The 17,986-nt window shown below is 51.8% G+C and overlaps 1 protein-coding gene across 1 annotated transcript in view; it reads left to right on the forward strand.

The window, feature by feature from the left end:
* Positions 1-1,107: 1,107 nt before the first annotated feature.
* The window catches only part of Ubxn11 (UBX domain protein 11), a 25,765-nt gene continuing 8,886 nt past the window's right edge, over positions 1,108-17,986 (forward strand). The window contains exons 1-8 of the mRNA XM_021160435.2: positions 1,108-1,167; positions 7,508-7,611; positions 8,351-8,379; positions 8,825-8,923; positions 12,297-12,391; positions 12,759-12,813; positions 13,203-13,279; positions 15,807-15,933. Of these exons, the coding sequence (XP_021016094.1) occupies positions 7,541-7,611; positions 8,351-8,379; positions 8,825-8,923; positions 12,297-12,391; positions 12,759-12,813; positions 13,203-13,279; positions 15,807-15,933 (553 nt within the window). The 5' untranslated portion in view covers positions 1,108-1,167; positions 7,508-7,540. The remainder of the gene's footprint in view (positions 1,168-7,507; positions 7,612-8,350; positions 8,380-8,824; positions 8,924-12,296; positions 12,392-12,758; positions 12,814-13,202; positions 13,280-15,806; positions 15,934-17,986) is intronic.

The raw sequence follows: 17,986 nt of genomic DNA on the forward strand, positions 1-17,986 counted from the left end.
CTGGAACTCACTCTGTAGACCAGGCTGGCCTCGAACCCAGAAATCCACCTGCCTCTGCCTCCCAAGTGCTGGGATTAAAGGCGTGAGCCACCACACTTGGCCTGGTTTTGTTTTTCTAAACAGGGTTTCTTTCTGTAGCCTTGGCTGTCCTGGGGCTCACTCTGTAGACCAGGCTGGCTCCGAATTCAGAGATCCCTCTGCCTCTGTCTCCTGCTGGGATTAGAGGCGAGTGCCACCACCACCTGGCAAGAAATATTTTTGAAAACATCTATAGAGGTGTTTGCTAGGTACTTTGCATTACCTTCCTAATCGCCGACCCCAGCAACCTTGTCAGGTAGGCCGTATTTTCATTTTACAAGCAAAGGAAAGGAGATGTGAATGTGTTCAAAGTCCCCCTGTCTGTACTGGTGAGGACCCAGTGCAGTCCTGACTAAAGTATCTCTAGTACTTTGGTGCTATTAGGATAATTTTAGTTTTCAGTTAATATTTATTTGGCCACTTATTTCGTGTGTGCATCTGGACAGTGCTCCTGCAAAAGTCGGAAGACAGATCCGGGAGCCGTTTTCTCCTGCCATGTGTGACCTGATCGAACTTGGTCTTCAGGCTTGGTAGTCAGACCAAGGCTTAGTACCCGCTGAGCCATCTAGCTATGAGGCTGAGGGAGGGAAAATTACTCATCATACTGGGAGTGGGGTGTTAGCCAATTCTTCTACTTAGGAACTAGAATTAGAACTTTCCTGCAGGGCATCATCTAGTCCATAAATTAGAGGGGGGAAATGAGATTTAAATATTTATTAAGTCACCTGCATCATTTCCATTCATCTTTGCATGATCAGGTGGGAAAACAAAGGAAACATGATTTCTTCAAGATCAAATAGCACAACAGTGACAACGTCGGGTTCAACACCTTCAGGTCTAGAGGCTTCTAGGGACCAATCTCTTGAACTCAAGACCCGGCCTTAAGAACGCCCTGTGACCTCTGACCTTTAGAGCGGTGCATTCTGGGATTTGAAGTCTCACGTGCAACTCTATGCCCGCCTTCACTGCCCGCTGGTTCGTTAGAGAGCCTCTCGGAATTAGCCAATGAGAAGTGCTCGGGTCCTGGTCGCCTGGGAAACCCCGAGACAACAAGATGGCGGCGCCGCGGGACGGCTCGCTGGCCCCGTGGTGAGTGCCATCTCCCGGCCTTTCTGCCCCGCTAAGTCTTCCCGCAGGCCGCGGCCCTCGTCCTGACTCCGAGGGTCGGCGACATGCATGACTTGGCTCAGGAGGGAAGTGGGGACCATACTCACCGTGTCCGCGCGTGGAGGCGGGGCAGGCGGCGGAATCCTGGGGCGGGCTTTGGGCGCACTAACCTTCAGAGTGCCAACGTGCCCAGCAAAGGATAAGGAGGATGTCGCGCAGCTATCAGGCTGTCGCCTGGTGTGTCTAGTGCTAACCGCCTAGGGCAGCACTCAGTTTGGTCCTCCAGATGAAGAAACATAGGACACGTTTGTAACCCTCACCAGAGGCGACAACCGTACCTTTACAGACTTAATGGGTCGTGACATAGGCCTGCACTCTATGTAGGGGCCGAGGCGAGAGGACTGGAGTAGGAAGCCTATCTGGCGACATTGCGAGTCCCAGGCCAACCAGGATAAATCAGCGAGACTTTACCTCAAATTAAAAAAAAAATAATAAAATAAAACAAAGCCAGGAGTGGTGGCTCACACCTTTAATCCCAGCAAAGTTTGAGGCCAGCCAGATTTACAGAGTGAGACTCATGTCTCAAAAACAAAAAACAAATAACTAAACAAAATAGAAGCTGGGCCTGGCGGTCTGCAGACGTGTAAATCTACTCAGGAGGCTGAAACAGGCGGAGCACATGTTCAAAGTCAGCCTGGACTTTAGAGCCAATTCAAGGCCAGTGGGGGCAAAGACCTTTATATATATTTAATATATATTATATATTTATTATTATCATTTCATACATATATGTGTCTGCATGTGTGTATGTGTACCACATGCATGCCTGGTGTCAAAGGAGGCCAGAGGAAGGCATCACTGTCCCTGGAACTGGAGTTACAAGAGGTTCCGTTCTGAGCTGCGATGCAGTTACTGGGAACCAAACTGATTCTTCAAGAACAGCAATTGCTCTTAACCTCTGAGCCATTTTCAAGCTTAAGACTTTATTTCAAGCTGGGCATGGTGGCGCACGCCTTTAATCCCAGCACTTGGGAGGCAGAGGCAGGCAGATTTCTGAGTTGGAGGCCAGCCTGGTCTACAGAGTGAGTTCCAGGGCAGCCAGGGCTATACAGAGAAACCCTGTCTCGAAAAAAAAACAAAAAACAAAACAAAAAAAAAAAACTAAAAATAAATTTAAGGGGCTGGAGCGATGGATCACCAGTTAACAGCACCAACTGCTCTTCCAGAGATCCTGAGTTCATTTCCCAGCAACCACATGGTGGCTCACAACCATCTGTAATGGGATCCGATGACCTCTTCTGGTGTGTCTGAAGACAGTGACAGTGTACTCTCATATATAAAATAAATAAATCTTCAAAGTCAATAAACAAATTTAAAGGGACTGAGTGTCTTGCTCAGCGGTAGATCCTCTCAGCCCCCAGTGCCAAAACAGCAACAAGAAAATATCTCTGGCCCAGGGGAGAGAGAAGGCACAGTGGTGCCCAGGAGAAATCCCCAGACGGAAGGCACTAGCTAGGTCTTATCCTCAGGGGCCAGGGCTCACAGGACGGGCAGTGTAAAAGCTACCAAAGAATTGTCCTGTGTCACAGGAGAAAAGAACCCACAGCAGAGACAGGGTGGCATTTGACCTGAAGGGTTTGGGAGCTGATAGAACGAAGAGAGACTAGAGAGAGGAAAACTTTGCCCTTGGGTGATGGGTCCCATGAAGAAGGGAAGATGGAGGGGGTGAGTCTCTGGGGCAGTGATTTTTCTGTGGTAGCTTTACTGATAACAGAATTGATACAGCCCGCACATCGCTCTGTACTGTGTAAATTCTAGTCATTTTTTATAAAGATTTATTTATTTATTTTATGTATGTGAGTATGCTGTAGCTGTACAGATTAGATGTTTGTGAGCCTTCATGTGATTGTTGGGAATTAAATTTTTAGGACCTCTGCTCACTCCGGTCAACTCTGCTCGCTCAGTGCCTGCTTGCTCTGGCTCAAAGATTTATTTATTATTATACATAAGTACACTGTAGCTGTCTTCAGACACACCAGAAGAGGGCATCAGATCACATTACAGATGGTTGTGAGCCACCATGTGGTTGCTGGGAATTGAACTCAGGACCTTCGGAAGAGCAGTCAGTGCGCTTACCCGCTGAGCCATCTCTCCAGCCCCAGTCCTAGTCATTTTTATGCTTCATTTATAGGAAATGTCCAGAATGGGCAGATCTATCAGTAGCCACCTGGGGTTGGCTGGGAGAAATAGGGTGGGGACTGGAAGGCAAGCTAATAAGGTGTGCAGGGTTTTGTGTTTATTTTTTAAGTAGATCTCCTCATGTAGCCCTGACTGGCATGGTACTTGCTCTGTAGCCCATGCTAACCTTGAATCCAGCCTTGCCCTTACCAGATCACAGGTGTGTACTGTCGCACTTGGCTTTGCAGTCTTTTGGTGAATTGGATCTGTGATGTCCACATTCAGAGGCAGGAGGATCCCCGTGACTTTGGGGCCAGCTAGGGTTATACAGTGAAATTCTGTCTCAAAATAACAAAGGGCTTAAGGGAGATAGGTTAGTTGGTAAAGCACTTGCCTAGCAAGCTTGAGGGCCTGACTTTGAGCTATAGAATATGTTCACTAAAAAAAAACAAAACAGCCGGGCGGTGGTGGCACACGCCTTTAATCCCAGCACTCGGGAGGCAGGGGCAGGCGGATTTCTGAGTTCGAGGCCAGCCTGGTCTACAAAGTGGGTTCCAGGACAGCCAGGGCTTCACAGAGAAACCCTGTCTCGAAAAACAAAAACAAAAAAAAACAAACAAACAAAAAAAGAAGTGTGGGGCTGGAGAGATGGCTCAGTGGTTAAGAGCATTGACTGTTCTTCCAGAGGTCCTGAGTTCAAATCCCAGCAACCACATGGTGGCTCACAACCATCCATAATGAGATTAGATGCCCTCTTCAGGTGTGTCTGAAGACAGCTGCAGTGTACTCATAAAATAAATAAATAAATCTTAAAAAAAAAAAAGTGTGAAACTTGGCAAGCTGACAGCGGGGCCAGGCTCCTGCTGCCACGGCCATGTCTGAGCACCAGAATTCCATCCTCAGCATCCACAGGATGGAAAGAGAAAACCAATTTCTTCAGGGTTATCCTCTGATTTCCATACACACTCCATGGTGTGCACGGGCCTATCTACACAAATAAATAAACAAATGTTCAAAACAATACAAAAACACATGGCTCGGGCCACCCCGTGCTGGGGAAATGCAGGCACTTGGGTCCCTGGGGCTTGCTGCTTGACAACTTAGATTGTTTCACAAGTTCCAGTCTGGTGACAAACCCTGTATGTAATTTTAAAAATAAATAGAAGTGTGGAGAGTGCCTGGGGGCAGGACTCCAGATGGCCCTCAGAGCACTGCCATGCAGATGTTCCTGTCTGTGAGTGCCATGGACACACAAATAAAGAGTGATGGCAGTTGAAGGACGGTGACACCGGGAGACTGAGGCAGGAGGATCACGAGTTAGAGGCTGACCTGGACTAGCTAGTAGGACCTTGTCTCAAGAACAATCAAACAAAACCCCAAAGCGTTAAAAAGGAACTCTTGCCAGATGGTGGCAGTGGCGCATACCTTTAATCCCAGCATTTAGGAGGCAGAGGCAGGCAGATCTCTGAGTTCAAGGCAGGCAGATCTCTGGTCTATAGAGGGAGTTCCAGGACAGCCAGGGTTACACAGAGAAACTGTATCTAACAAACAAACGGAAAAACAAACTGAAAAACTTTTAATTTTATACTTTGAAATGATGAAGTTTATGAAGCCTGACTAGGTAAAGCTAAGTAAGAAAAAAGGTAGTTAGCTAATATCTGATTCCACTTAGGTAAGGAACTTTATCAAAGAAAATTCCAGAGCTGAGCAGGAATGGTGGGTCATTTCTCTACTCCTGGCACTCAGGAAGCAGAAGCAGGTGAGACCTCTGACTTCTAGACTGACCAGGGCTACATACTGCGACCTTGTCTTAATAAATAAATAAATAGGGGCTGGTGAGATGGCTCAGTGGGTAAGAGCACCCGACTGCTCTTCCAAAGGTCCAGAGTTCAAATCCCAGCAACCACATGGTGGCTAACAACCATCCGTAACAAGATCTGGCGCCCTCTTCTGGAGTGTCTGAAGACAGCTACAGTGTACTTACATATAATAAATAAATCTTTAAAAAAAATAAAAATAAAAATAAATAAATAAGGAAAGGAAGAAAGAAAATTCCAGATGAAAGCACTGGTTGGCCAGCAGTCCCAGCCAGTGAGGGGGAGGGGAGCTGTGACTCAGGCAGCAGCAGGGCTGTGACTCAGGCTGTAGCAGGGCAGAGATGTGGGCTGTAGCAGGAGGCCCGTGGGGAGGGAAGGGGCTGCTTGGTGATGATGGTGGTTAAACCCTATCTGTTCCTGTTATCAGATGGCGCCAGCCTGTGCCTCACGCTCTGTTGTGGTTGTGTGAATGGTGACTGCAGGAGGAAGCTTGGTGCCGGGCACCACAGGGCCTCTCAGAACTACTGTCCTGTGACTGATAACTTCCAAATAAAAAGCTAAATTATGTCCTAAGAACAAATAGAAGGGACTTTGAGCTTAGCCAGAGGGAGAGTATATGGGTGAGGAGAGGCCAGGCTGCCTACTGACCAGGACCCCTGTGTTCAAGTCTTGGCTCAGCTGTCTTCCTGGCAGGGATAGTCAGGTGGGTAGGGATAAGTTGAGAGGCAGACAGGGCCAGATAACCCATGGGAGTTTTATTTTTCCTCTCCTTCTCCTCCTCTTCCTCCTCTTCCTCCTCCTTCTCCTCCTCTTCTTCCTCTTAGGATCTCACTATGTAGCTCTGGCTGGCCTGGTACAAACAAATCGTCCTCCCCAGGTCCTGGGATTAAAGTGTGTACCACCATGCCCAGTTTTTGTTTTTTGTTTTCATTTTCTTTCAGGGAAGAAAGGAGCCCCTGGGGAGGTTTGTTCAGGGTTGTGGCTTGTCTTTGTTGCTTGTAAGCATCCGTGAAGGGAGCCACTAAGGGAACTGCCATATTTAACTGCATAAATCACGAGGGAGCCCAGACCCACAGAGCAATGCCGGGAGGATGCTGGATGATGGGGTGAGAGGCCTCTGGTCCCTTCTGAGGAAAGGGCGGGGCATGAGGAAGAAGGTGAAGGAGGCTGCCTCCAGGCAGCATGCAGTGTCAGCTCAGCGGTCCCCCTTTGCTTTCTATTGAGGTGACAAAGACCCTGCCATAGGGAACCTGGGGAGGGGAGAATTTATTTCGCTGACTGTGACTTCCCAACATGGAGGGAAGTCAGGTAGGGACTGAAATAGAGACTTTTTATTCAACTCAGGACCCCTCTGCCCAGGAGTGGCTCCACCCACAGAGCCTGGGCCCTCCCTGTCAGTCATCAATCAAGGATAGGCCACAGCCTTGGCTGCAGCCTCATTTGATGGGGTTTTCTCAGTTGAGGGGCTCCCTCTTCTCAGATGACTCTAGCTTGTGTCACGTCGACAAAAACTATCACATCGGGCGAGGAGAGTGTTGCATTTCCTGCTTTGGATTTAGCCTGAAAAAGACTCATTTCAGACCCTCCCTAAGGAGATGCCCCTCTTTGGCTCTAGGCTTGTTAGATTTTAGTCCTGTTAGGTAGGGAGCAGAGTGGTGGCTCTGAGGTACAGCTGGCTGTACACATGTCCTTTCTTCATCAGAAGAAGTGTATGAGCATTTTTGTGTGTCAGTCCCATCTGTGTGCCAGCCAATAAGGATGACCCATACAGCTACAATCCAACCTTCAGGTGCTCCCTCTGAGCTTGGCAGATGTTTTAGGACTTTGTCCCCTGCCAAGTCATCTGCCTGCTAGGGGCTGAGACCATGCACATTTTACATGGGAGGAAATAAGGTGCCACATAACCATACACAGCAGAGCTTGTGTCCAAGGTACACGACTGTGTTTCCAATGACTTCTCTCTGTGGGCTGCCATTCTGCCTCAGAGATGGCGGAGGTGGTACCTGGCTTCCGGAAGCCAGGAGGAGATGCCTTGGCATTCTGCCTGGCAGCTCAGCGCTGAGTTAGTAGTGGCACCAGCCTTTTGAGGAGTCTGTGCCCACACTCCAAATGTGGAGAAGCTGCAGGCGCTGCACCGCAACGGGCAAGGACTTCCATGTTCAGAACAGAGAAGCAGCAACTGGGAGGAGTCACCATGCCAGGAACCTCACCCCATTCCTGCTTCTCCCCGGAACAGTGCTTCTCTTCAGGAAAAGCTGCAGCTCCCTCCTGTGACCTGAAGCCCTGGGTCTCTGTCTCCGAGGCCTGATTTCCCTCTTTCCCCTCAGGAGTCCCTGACAGTGAACGTCAAGACTAGAGCTATGAGCTCACCTCTGGCCTCTCTTAGCAAGACGCGGAAGGTGCCCCTAGAGTCGGAGTCTGTGAATCCTGGGTAAGGAGCCAGCTGGTCCTTGACCCCTGACCTGTCTCCTCCTTGATCCTTTCCTCACCAGAGGAAAATGACCCCTAGCATCTTGGGGAAAGCAAAGAGTAGCTAGTGGCCTTCTGTGTCTGCCCTCCTTCTCTTTAAACCTTCAGGAAACTGGTTTGTGCTGGCCAAAGATGGGTGGGACCTTTCTGTAAGGCATGGCCCTGTGAGAGTGGCTGAGAGCTTGCCATTCACTGTTTACCCACCAGCTCTGCAGACGTGAATGTCCTGCCGGCCTGGGCCAGGCTCTGTGCTGGGCTCTTTTAAATGCCGTTGCCTGATATCTTGAGGCAACCCTTGTGCAAAGCCTTTTTTCCCTCCTGTTCCCTGATTGCTTTCCTGAGCTCACTCAGAGTCTGGCTAAGGAAGGCCAAGGTGATCCAGAGCAGCTAAGCAGCAATCCCAGGGGTCCACGGTACTTCAGAGAGGAGCCAGGGTCAGCTTATGGGCTTTAAAGTCTTGTGGTCTTCCCATCTAAGATGGCCCTGCAGTGTCCCCTATTTTCCTCTGTTGGGAGGAGTTAGGCATTGGACAGCGTGTCTCTTGGCTCACCCTGGCTAAGGGTAGCTGGGGGTGGGAATCTTCAGGAGATGGAGGCTTAGCTTCTATCTCTTTAGCTTTGCATGGGGCCTGAGACTTTCCCTTGGTGGCATTCCAAGGGGGTTAACTTATATTTGTTCCTTTTTCTTGCCTGGGTTCCCAGGAGACGAGGGATAAGAATCTACGGAAATGGTGAGTGTGTGCCCTGTTCCCACGTCCCCTCCCCTCTCACCTGCCCACATCTTCTTACAGCTAGGCATGTAGGGAAGGAGCACGCTGAGGTCTTGTGAGACTGGGCATCTGGCCTGCCTTCTGTATTCACGCTCCCTACCTGTTGCTCAGGGGCCTGGGCCACCCACTTGCTCTGATCCCTCAGCAGAGAGCTCCACACCATCATAAAACTCTGCCCCCCAAAAAAAAGATGGTTAGGGGTACCTCAGAGCTATGGGAAGACCAGAGATGTGGACCTCAGCCTTTGCCTTGTAGTCTTCTCTCCTGGAGCCCTGGCCTCATCACTGGCCTGATTGTGCACCTTGTGGGGCAGTGTATAAGCTGTTTCATCTCGGCCAGGACCCAGGCCAGAGTGGGACTCTGGGTTGTGGTCCCAGAGCAGTGACCCGGGCATTCCTGTCTGCAGAAGATGAGGTGGACATGTGGAATGATGGCCAAGACTCAGAAGAGAAGATCTCTCTGCCTTCCTGCTATGGAGGCATCGGTGCCCCTGTGAGTAGGCAAGGTGAGAGTGGAGGGCTAAAGGGGCGTGGCTCTCCCTTGCTCTGGGAGAGGCTCTGAGAACAGTGGCTCCTACCGTCTCACCTGCTGTGTTTAGATGCTGCTCCCACCTCTGGCTAACTGCCCCAGTGCTTGTACCCCCACACCCATCCAGGACAGAGTTGACCTAAAGCCACAGGTTTGGAATCTGGCCAAGCCCCAAGCCAGGCTGTGGCTGGAAACCCTCCAGTTTCCAACAAGTGTGATGTCAACAGGTCTGTGATTGAGGCTCAGAGACAGTGAAGGCCCCGAAGGGCGAGCTCATCCTCATCTGAACGCTCCAAAAAGGGCTGAATTCCTTAGGAGACCGTTTCACCTGACCCTGTATCTTCAAAGGGCTGTATGGAGTCACCTACAGTAGGATGGGGACAGAGGGAGAGTGGGCAGACAGGCACTGGGAGGGATTAGGAGAAGTTGTGACGAGGCTAGAACTTTCCATCAGAGGTGACATCTTAAGCCTCCCTGTCGTCTGGGGGAAGAGCAATGGGCTGGCATGCTATGAGGATTGGGTGAGATGCTGCTTGCTGGGGTTCCTAGCTATCACACAGGGGACTCAGAGCAGAGGCCCCATTAGCCAAGGCAGTGGGAGGCAACTGCCAGGTCATCTTGGACCAAACTCCCCTCCATTTGACACTGGCAGGACTTGCCCAGTCCAAATCCTGCAGTGGCTTAGTCACAAAGCCAGGATCTCCCTCACCCAGCCAGGCACAGTGGTGGTCCTGCAGCCACCTCCTTCCCTTTTAGGGACTGTACATCCTCTCACTGCTGCTCCCTGCCACATCTAGCTAGTGTGTCCCCACTAAGGTCTCCAGTAGGACCTGCCTCTCCTGCTTCATGTCTCTGCTTAGCAGCCCCTCTCCTGCCCCTACTGCCTTCCTTTCTGAGCAGCTCCGTGCTGGCTAGACTATTGATGGTGTCCCTTCTTCCCGGGGTCTCTCTCTTACTGTCCTCAGCACCTCCTTTTCTTCCCCAGTATTCACTGTGGACATTCCAGGCTGCCCCCACGCCACACACTGGCAGGTCCCAAATACTTCCAGGCTGCCCCCACGCCACACACTGGCAGATCCCAAATGCCAGGCTGCCCCTATGCCACACACTGGCAGGTCCCAAATGCCAGGCTGCCCCTATGCCACACACTGGCAGGTCCCAAATGCCAGGCTGCCCCTATGCCACACACTGGCAGGTCCCNACACTGGCAGGTCCCAAATGCCAGGCTGCCCCTATGCCACACACTGGCAGGTCCCAAATGCCAGGCTGCCCCTATGCCACACACTGGCAGGTCCCGAATACTTCCACTTCTGTGGCTTACGATGCTTTGTCTCTAAGCCCCTGACAGCCCTCACTGAGTGAGCATGCCCACTAGGGATGGTAATTCAGGGACTTGAAGATGACATCAAGGTCAAGTTAAGGTGTCTCCATCTTTCTCCTGAGCCATCCTGGGCTTCCTGTGTGGTCTCCTGACAGTGGCTGCAGTTCCTGCTGTCCGAGTTAGGGGAGTGTCTGGTGACAAAGAGGGCTTGTGTTCTTTATCTCACTCTTACCATTTTTTTTCCCAGAGACTGGGGTTTGGGACAGTCAGGGTAGCCTCAAATTTACTCTGTAGCTGTGGATGGCCTTGAGCTCTCTTTGGGATAAAAGGAGCACATCTCTATCCGAGGCACTCAAGCTTTATTGTGAAAGTTTTTACTGTACAGAAAAGCGGAAGTAGGAGGACAGTGCCTTCCCTCCCCTCCCCTCCCCTCCCCTCCCCTCCCCTCCCCTTCCTTTCCCTTCCCTTGCCTTCCCTTGCCCCTCCCCTTCTGCCTCCTCAGAGATACTCTCTCTCATACAGGGGCTTCTCACAGAGGTCCTGACAGTCGTATCTAACTCCTTTGGTACCCTGCATGTCCTAATCACAAGACACAGACAATGTTATTGCTGCACCTCTGAGCATGAATAATCCAGTAACCCTCCTAACACCTATCTCTCCTATATTACAGGCTCCTCAAGAGTTCCAAATAGCTCTTAGAATGACTTGTCCCTGGTTGGGGACCTGAAAGGCAGGGAGGCCTCATGTGTCATTGCAGTGTCTATGCCTGGTTATATTGTACCCAGTTTTTTAAAAACAATGACATTAACTTTCCTTTTGGGGGACAGGATCTCACTGTGTAGCCCTGCTGTCCTAGAACTCACTATGTAGACCAGGCTAGCTCCCAACTCACAGAGATCCTGCCTTTGTCTCCTGAATGCTGGGATTAAAGATGTGGGTCACCATGCCCATCTGAGATAGTCCCGACCACTTGAGTTTCAGAGTCCAGATGTGTTGGGTGATTTACTTTGTGTGCGTTTGTTCCTGTGTGTGCACACAACAGTGAGTGTGTATGCGTCAAAGAAAACTCACTTTTCCTTCCATCGTGTGTGTCCCAGGGAATCCAACTTAAGTCACCAGGCTTGATGGCAAGGAGGGGGCAGGTTAGGTAAACACCCTTGGTATGAATGCAAGAGGCCCTGAGTTCAAGTCCCCAGGACCTGTATAAAAGGCTCTCATGGCTGTGTACACCTATAATCTCACCATTAGCTGTCAGAGATAAGTGGATTGTGGGAGTTTCCTGGCCAGCTAGCTTACCCCAAACAGCAGTCTTCAGGTGCAGTGTTTGCCTAGCATACGTATGGCCCTAGATTCGGTCCCCACACCCCACAAAAGGGTGGAGAGCGATAAAGGGAGGCATCCAATGTTCTCCTTTTCCTCTGCTTGTGTGTGCATGGGAGTATGTAACCCTGTACATGTATATGTGCATGCGCATGCGCGCACACACACACACATAAGCACGTGCGCGCGACTTAAATACAGCCTATATGTTCACCACTGATAAACATACCTGGAACAAGTTGCTGCACCCCCACCCCCACTTCCCCAAGCAGGCCCACTGACTGCATGGCCCACTGACTGCATGGCCCACTGTAACTGACTGCATGGCCCGCTGACTGCATGGCCTGCTGTAGCTGACTGCATGGCCCACTGTAACTGACTGCATGGCCTGCTGTAGCTGACTGCATGGCCTGCTGTAGCTGACTGCATGGCCTGCTGTAGCTGACTGCATGGCCCATTGTAACTGACTGCATGGCCCACTGTAACTGACTGCATGGCCCGCTGACTGCATGGCCCACTGTAACTGACTGCATGGCCCTCTGTAAGCACCGCATGTGCTGCTCTCTGTAGAGCTTCCAGCGCTCCTGACACCAAGCGGTAGCTGCTGTTGGAATTGCTGGTTCTGTTCTTGTGGCTTTCTCCCCCTCTGGCCCCTCTCATCTCAGCCTCAGCTCCAGGACTGGCACAAGAAACTTTGTCCCCTTGTCAGGACCCCATGACTCGGAGCTGATGGCCTCCATGACCAGGAAGCTGCAGGAGCTGGAGCAGCAGTTGCAGGCCCAGAACGACGAGATGCTGTCCAAGGTCGGCCCTGGGGAAGGACGGTCAGGGAGGACCGTTCCTCCTGTTGAACTGGCTGTTGGGATGGCAAGCCGGGACCTAGGAATGATCTTGGTCCCCAGAAGATGAGCAGAAGGCAGAGGCCGCTAGAATGCGGGCTGCTGAGCAGAGCTGGCGAGCTGGACACTGAGCCCAGGACATGGGCTGTGTCTTTCTCACCTAGTGTGACTGTAAGAGAGATGGGTTATCTGAGGCTCAGGAGCAGGGGCTGTAGCAAAGGTTGGGAGGGACAGGCTCACGCTCACACTCAGGCAAAAGCTGTGCACTGCCCAGTGGAAGGGCTAACGTTCACCTGGTCTCCACCTACTCACCCCGAGTCTCACTGCTTCAGGAGCAGAAGATCCTGGACCTGGAGGATTTGGTACAGGCCCTCCAGCAGCACCAGAGTAAGAAGCCCTTGGTCAGGTGCTCGGTTGGGTCCATGGGTCGTGGGTGCTGGACAGAGACTTATGGGTATCAAGGCTCCAACAGCATCAGGCAGACTGCTGATGGGGTCAGGACAGCTGGGACCAGAGAAACAAACTTTACCCAGTGCCTTCTGTACAGATGGCACTGTCCACAGCATGGCAGAGCCACACTCCAAGGGATGAAGGGATGGGTGGCTCTTGAGAGTCAGTTCAGGCAACCCTCTCCCCCCACGCCAGTGTTAGAAGAGAGGTCTAGGGTCTAGACAGACTCAGGGGCTGTTCTCAGAGGTCCCCAGAAGACCTTAGGGGCAGTGCACCTGCAGCCTCCAGTTGTGACAGTAGAACCCCTCACCCACGTCTTCCCCCAGACAATACAGCCCTGCAGAGGCAGGAGGAGCTGGAGACACGATGCATTCAGCTGCAGCGGCAGATTGGTGAGATGGAGGTAAGACTGGTGGAATGGATGGCCAGGCTGCCCTCCCTAGTCCAGAGCCGCCTAGGATTTGCAGCAGCGCCTGCCCCTCAGGATTCTCCAGGCCCCTGCCTGTTTCCCTGCTCTGGGCTGACTCAGAGTTTAGATCCAGGGATTAGGGGGAGGGGATGTATCTGGCACCATGAGGCATGACTCCCTGTGGGGCTGAATAAAACCCTGAGCACACGCCCACTCTTCCTTAATATACTGCCTTATTCTGCTGGCCCCCACTTGCTCTATCCCAAGTCCTCGCTATGGGTTTGTGGCTGGGCCCTGCTCTCCTATCTGGAACCTCTCCACGCTCCAGCCACATCATCTTCCTCTGGTCTCTGACTGAGCTCATCCCTCCTTAGACCCCAGCCTGTGCTGGTTTCTGCAGGGCCCGGCCTGCCTCCTCCTGGAGAAGAACTTGGACTCATTTCCTTGAGGCCTTCCTGACCTCTGCTCTCCCTCTCGCGGGGCCTCATCTCTCTTCCCCTGTGGGACTGTAACCTCCATGAGGGGCAGATGGCTCACGCTGGACTTAGTGCTAGGTGGTCTCCTGCCTCAGGCCATGACTTCTTTACCCACTTGGTCACCTCAGTCACTTTTCTTCCACTCAGAATTGTGGGCACGCTGTAAGACTTGAGCGGGGCCACTCCTGCCTCCTTACTGCCAGTGCCCAGTTCTCTGCTGGCCCCCTTCAAGTCCTTTCTAAAATGTCTCTCTTCAAGCAGAAGTGTCTCCAAAGCTCCAGCCCACTGCAGGCCTGTTCACATCTGGGGCTGTGAGGTACAGCTGCAGCTGGGCCCCACCAGCCTGCCAGGATTGGGACAGTAGCGTGGGGTGGGGCTCAGCCAAGCACACCCCTGGTTTAAGCAAGGACCTTTCACATGTTTATTGAGTCCTTAATTGTTTTGTTTTGTTTTGTTTTGTTTTCAGAGACAGAGCTTCTCTGTGTAGCCCTGGCTGTTCTGTAACTCCTCTGTAGACCAGGCTGGCCTTGAACTCAGAGATCAGCCTGCCTCTGCTTCCCAAACACTGGGATCAGAGGTGTGTGCCACTACCGCCTGTTTGATTCATCAATCGAACAAACCTACAGTATCTATCCTGGTAGACACTGCCACCATTAGGCTTGTGTCATCTGTACTGAAAGTCATGGCCCCCACGTGCATGAGGCCGACAGTCCACAGAAGCAGGGAGTCACATGTGAGAGGAGATAGAGGAAGATAGGAGAGTGCAGGAAATCATTAGTTAGGGGACCTCTGAAGCTGAGCTGGAGCTGGGTCAGGTGGCAGACTTGGGGTAGCATCTAGGCAATGAGGTAGAAGGCTCCACCTGCCACCTTCCCCTGGTCGGAAGTCAGGAGAAGGGGAGGGGGAAAGAGTGGCCAGGCCAAATAGGCCTCACTGTGTGCTCAGTCTGGAGGGAGTCCTTATGTATGTGGAAGCAGAGAAGAGCCATAACAGGGAGAGCATGGTTGGAGCTCTGTGTGTGTGTGTGTGTATATCTGTGGGTGTATCTCTCTGTGTGTGTGTGTGTGTGTATGTGTGTGTAGGTGCAGACAGAAGGGCTTCAGGGTCTCACAACAGCAGGCAGTTGGCAACCATGCCACAAGTAGGGCAGTGATCTGTGGAGCGAGGGGCAGAGAAGAAAGTGGTATTGGAAATATAGACTGCTCTAACCAGGTGTGGTGGCACACGCCTTTAATCCTAGCACACAGGAGACAGAGGCAAGCAAACTCTGTGAGTTCGAGGTCAGCCTGGTCTACAAAGTAAGTTCTAGGACAGCTATGCAAACCCTGTCTTGAAAAAAGCAAAAAAGCAAGCAAAGAAAGCCTAGCATATAAATGACTTCCTGGGCTGGGAAAGGCTCAGTCAGTAAAGAGGACCTTTGTCCTGTCCCTAAAAGCCATTTAAAAAACCAGAAAAGCAGAATGGTTTCATGGATGGATCATCTTGGAGCTGGGGAAACAGAGTTGAGTAGATCTCAGGCTTCTTGGGTAACCTTGGCACCCAGTGGACACCAAGATGGACAGGGCTCGAAGAGGAACGACACCCAGCCTGTCCTCTGACCCCACATACAAGTGCCTGTGTGCATGCGCACCTGCACACGCCTGGGATCACAGACACATGAACACATGCATGCATAGTCTAGTGTGGCAGGAAGAAGAGGGAGGCCTGCTCTTGTAGAGCAGGTGTCTCTGCCTCTTCTTCGTGCTTAGGTCAGACCCACAAAGTCCTCGGCGTTCTGGAGTAATGTCCTGGCTTAGGTACTGGCATGAAGGGTCTCACTGAGCGCAGTGAGACAGGGCTGTCATGTCTCCTCCTAGAGAAGGAGCTGGACCTGCTGTTCTAGAGGTCAAGAGCTTTGGGGTCACAGGCAGGAAGTGCTCAGGGCCTCCAGCACATTCTTTGTCCACGCCACCGCCACCCTGGGTTGACTGGGGGGGTTGGCCAGGTGATGGTTTCCATGGAAACCAGGCAGGTGGTGCAGCATCACCTCTCCCTCTGCCCCATAGCGGTTCCTCAGCGACTACGGCCTGCAGTGGGTGGGCGAGCCCATGGACCAGGAGAACTCAGAGGAAAAGACAGTCTCTGAAAATGATGAGCGAGACTGGATGACGGCCAAGAAGTTTTGGAAGCCAGGTAGAGCATCTGCCCTGGCCCCCACCTACCAGCTTCCTGAGGGCCTGCCAGTCTTCCAGAGGCCCATTGTTTCAAGCCCTGCCATCCCAACCATGGAGTGAGGTAGGGTTGTGAGTTAGCTCATCATGGAAAGAAAAGCCAAGGGCTCCCTCCCTGGTGTTACTTTAGTAAGACCCTTGCTCATCTTCCAAGGGTCAGAGAGTCCCGGAGTTACCAGACATTTGATGCTCAGCCCTCCTCCCAGACAGGGTCTCTCTGGGTAGCCCTGGCTGTCCTGGAACTCACTATGTAGACCAGGCTGGCCTCGAACTCAGAGATCTGCCTTCTGACTGCTGGCATTAAAGGTGTGCACCACTGCCTGAGGCCACTGGCTTTGAACAAACAACAAAACAAAACAAGACCTCACCTGGCATGGTGGTGCAAACCTTCAATCCCAGCACTTGGAAGGCTGGGTCAGGAAGATTGAGAGTTCAAGGCCAGCCTGGACTACATAAAGAGCTTGTGTCTGGTTGGGGAGATGGGAAAGGAGGGAAGAGTAAAAGTGATCAGGTTTCCAGGCCTCAACCACCTCCCTGTTCAGCTGCAGCTCTGTGAGCCAGGGGGTGGGATTTGCTCTGGCAGACTCCAGTTCTCATGGTTTGTCGTCATCCTTCATTTTGATTTGTTTTGCTTGTTTTTTCCAGACAGGGTTTCTCTCTGTAGCCCTGGCTGTCCTGGAACTCACTCTGTAGACCAGGCTGGCCTCGAACTCACAGTGATCTACCTGCTTCTGCCTCCTTTTATCACTGATAACCATGGGTATTTAGTGGGGACCCAGCCCACCTTGTCCTTAGAGCTGCTTCTGAGACACAGCTTGTTGTCTTTGAGGGTGGAGAAGATCCATCTGTAGGAATCTAACTCAGACCCCCTCATTTCTACTCCACCCCTTGTTCAAGGTTGGTTTGTGGCTTGAGCAAGCCACTTCCCTTTCCTGACTCTCAAGTTCATCAACAAAATGGGGCAGGCTCTCTCTCACCTTCAGGGTGGGGCCCCTTGCATGTCTCGTTTCTGCTTCCCGGGCTTTTCGGGAACAGGAATGGTGGCAGCACCGCCCCCAAGGGCAGTCTAGAGGAGGACAGCAGTGTTAGCCTCAGGAGGCTCTTCCTGCATAGAAATCCAGATTCCAGGGCTGAGCCTGTGGCTCGGCTGGTGGGGTGTGTACTCAGAGTGCAGAAAGCCCTGGGTTTATTCCCCAGCACCCGTTAGGACGGGCATGGTGAACCACACTTGCAATCTCAACACCCAGGAGGTAAGGATAGAAAGATCACAAGTTCCAAGCTGGTCCTGAGCTATGGAACAGTGTGGAGGATACCCTGGGCTACAAGAGATCCCAAGTCAAAAAACAGATGTGGGGATGGGATGAAGCCATGACTCAGGAGTGTTTATTGCTCTTCCAGAGACCCTGCCTTCAGTCCTAGCACCCACACTGGGTGGCTCACAACCACCTGTGACTGCAGTGCCAGGGCTCCAAACCCTCTTAAACCCTGGTACAATCATCATGCTACATTGCTACTTTGTACTTGGGCCTGGGCTCCATCTCTCTGCCCCTAAATTGAGACAGGACTTCACTGTACAGCTCTGGCTGTCCTGGAACTCTGTCATGGAACTTGCCATATAGACCGGGCTAGCCTTGAACTCAGAGATAGATCCTCCTGCCTCTGCCTCCGAGTGCCAGGACTAAAGGCATGCACCATGCCCGTCTCTTACTACTTTCAAAAAATCTTGAGTAATAGCCTTGGCATAGGCTAAAGGTATTCCAGCTTATGGCCGACTAAGATAGAGTAGCTGACGAAGGCTGAACAGAGGGCGTTGAGAGCTCACTGGGAGGTGGCCCCAGGCATTGGATGAGGATGAGGTAGGCACTGCTGTGGAGGACAAGAGGAGACAGGAGCGATTTGGAGGTGAGGTCCTTGGCCTTTTTTTTTTTTTTTTTTTTTTTTTGGTTTTTCGAGACAGGGTTTCTCTGTGTAGCCCTGGCTGTCCTGGAACTCACTTTGTAGACCAGGCTGGCCTC

The sequence above is a fragment of the Mus caroli genome, chromosome 4, assembly GCF_900094665.2.
Source record: "Mus caroli chromosome 4, CAROLI_EIJ_v1.1, whole genome shotgun sequence".
Lineage (NCBI taxonomy): Eukaryota > Metazoa > Chordata > Mammalia > Rodentia > Muridae > Mus > Mus caroli.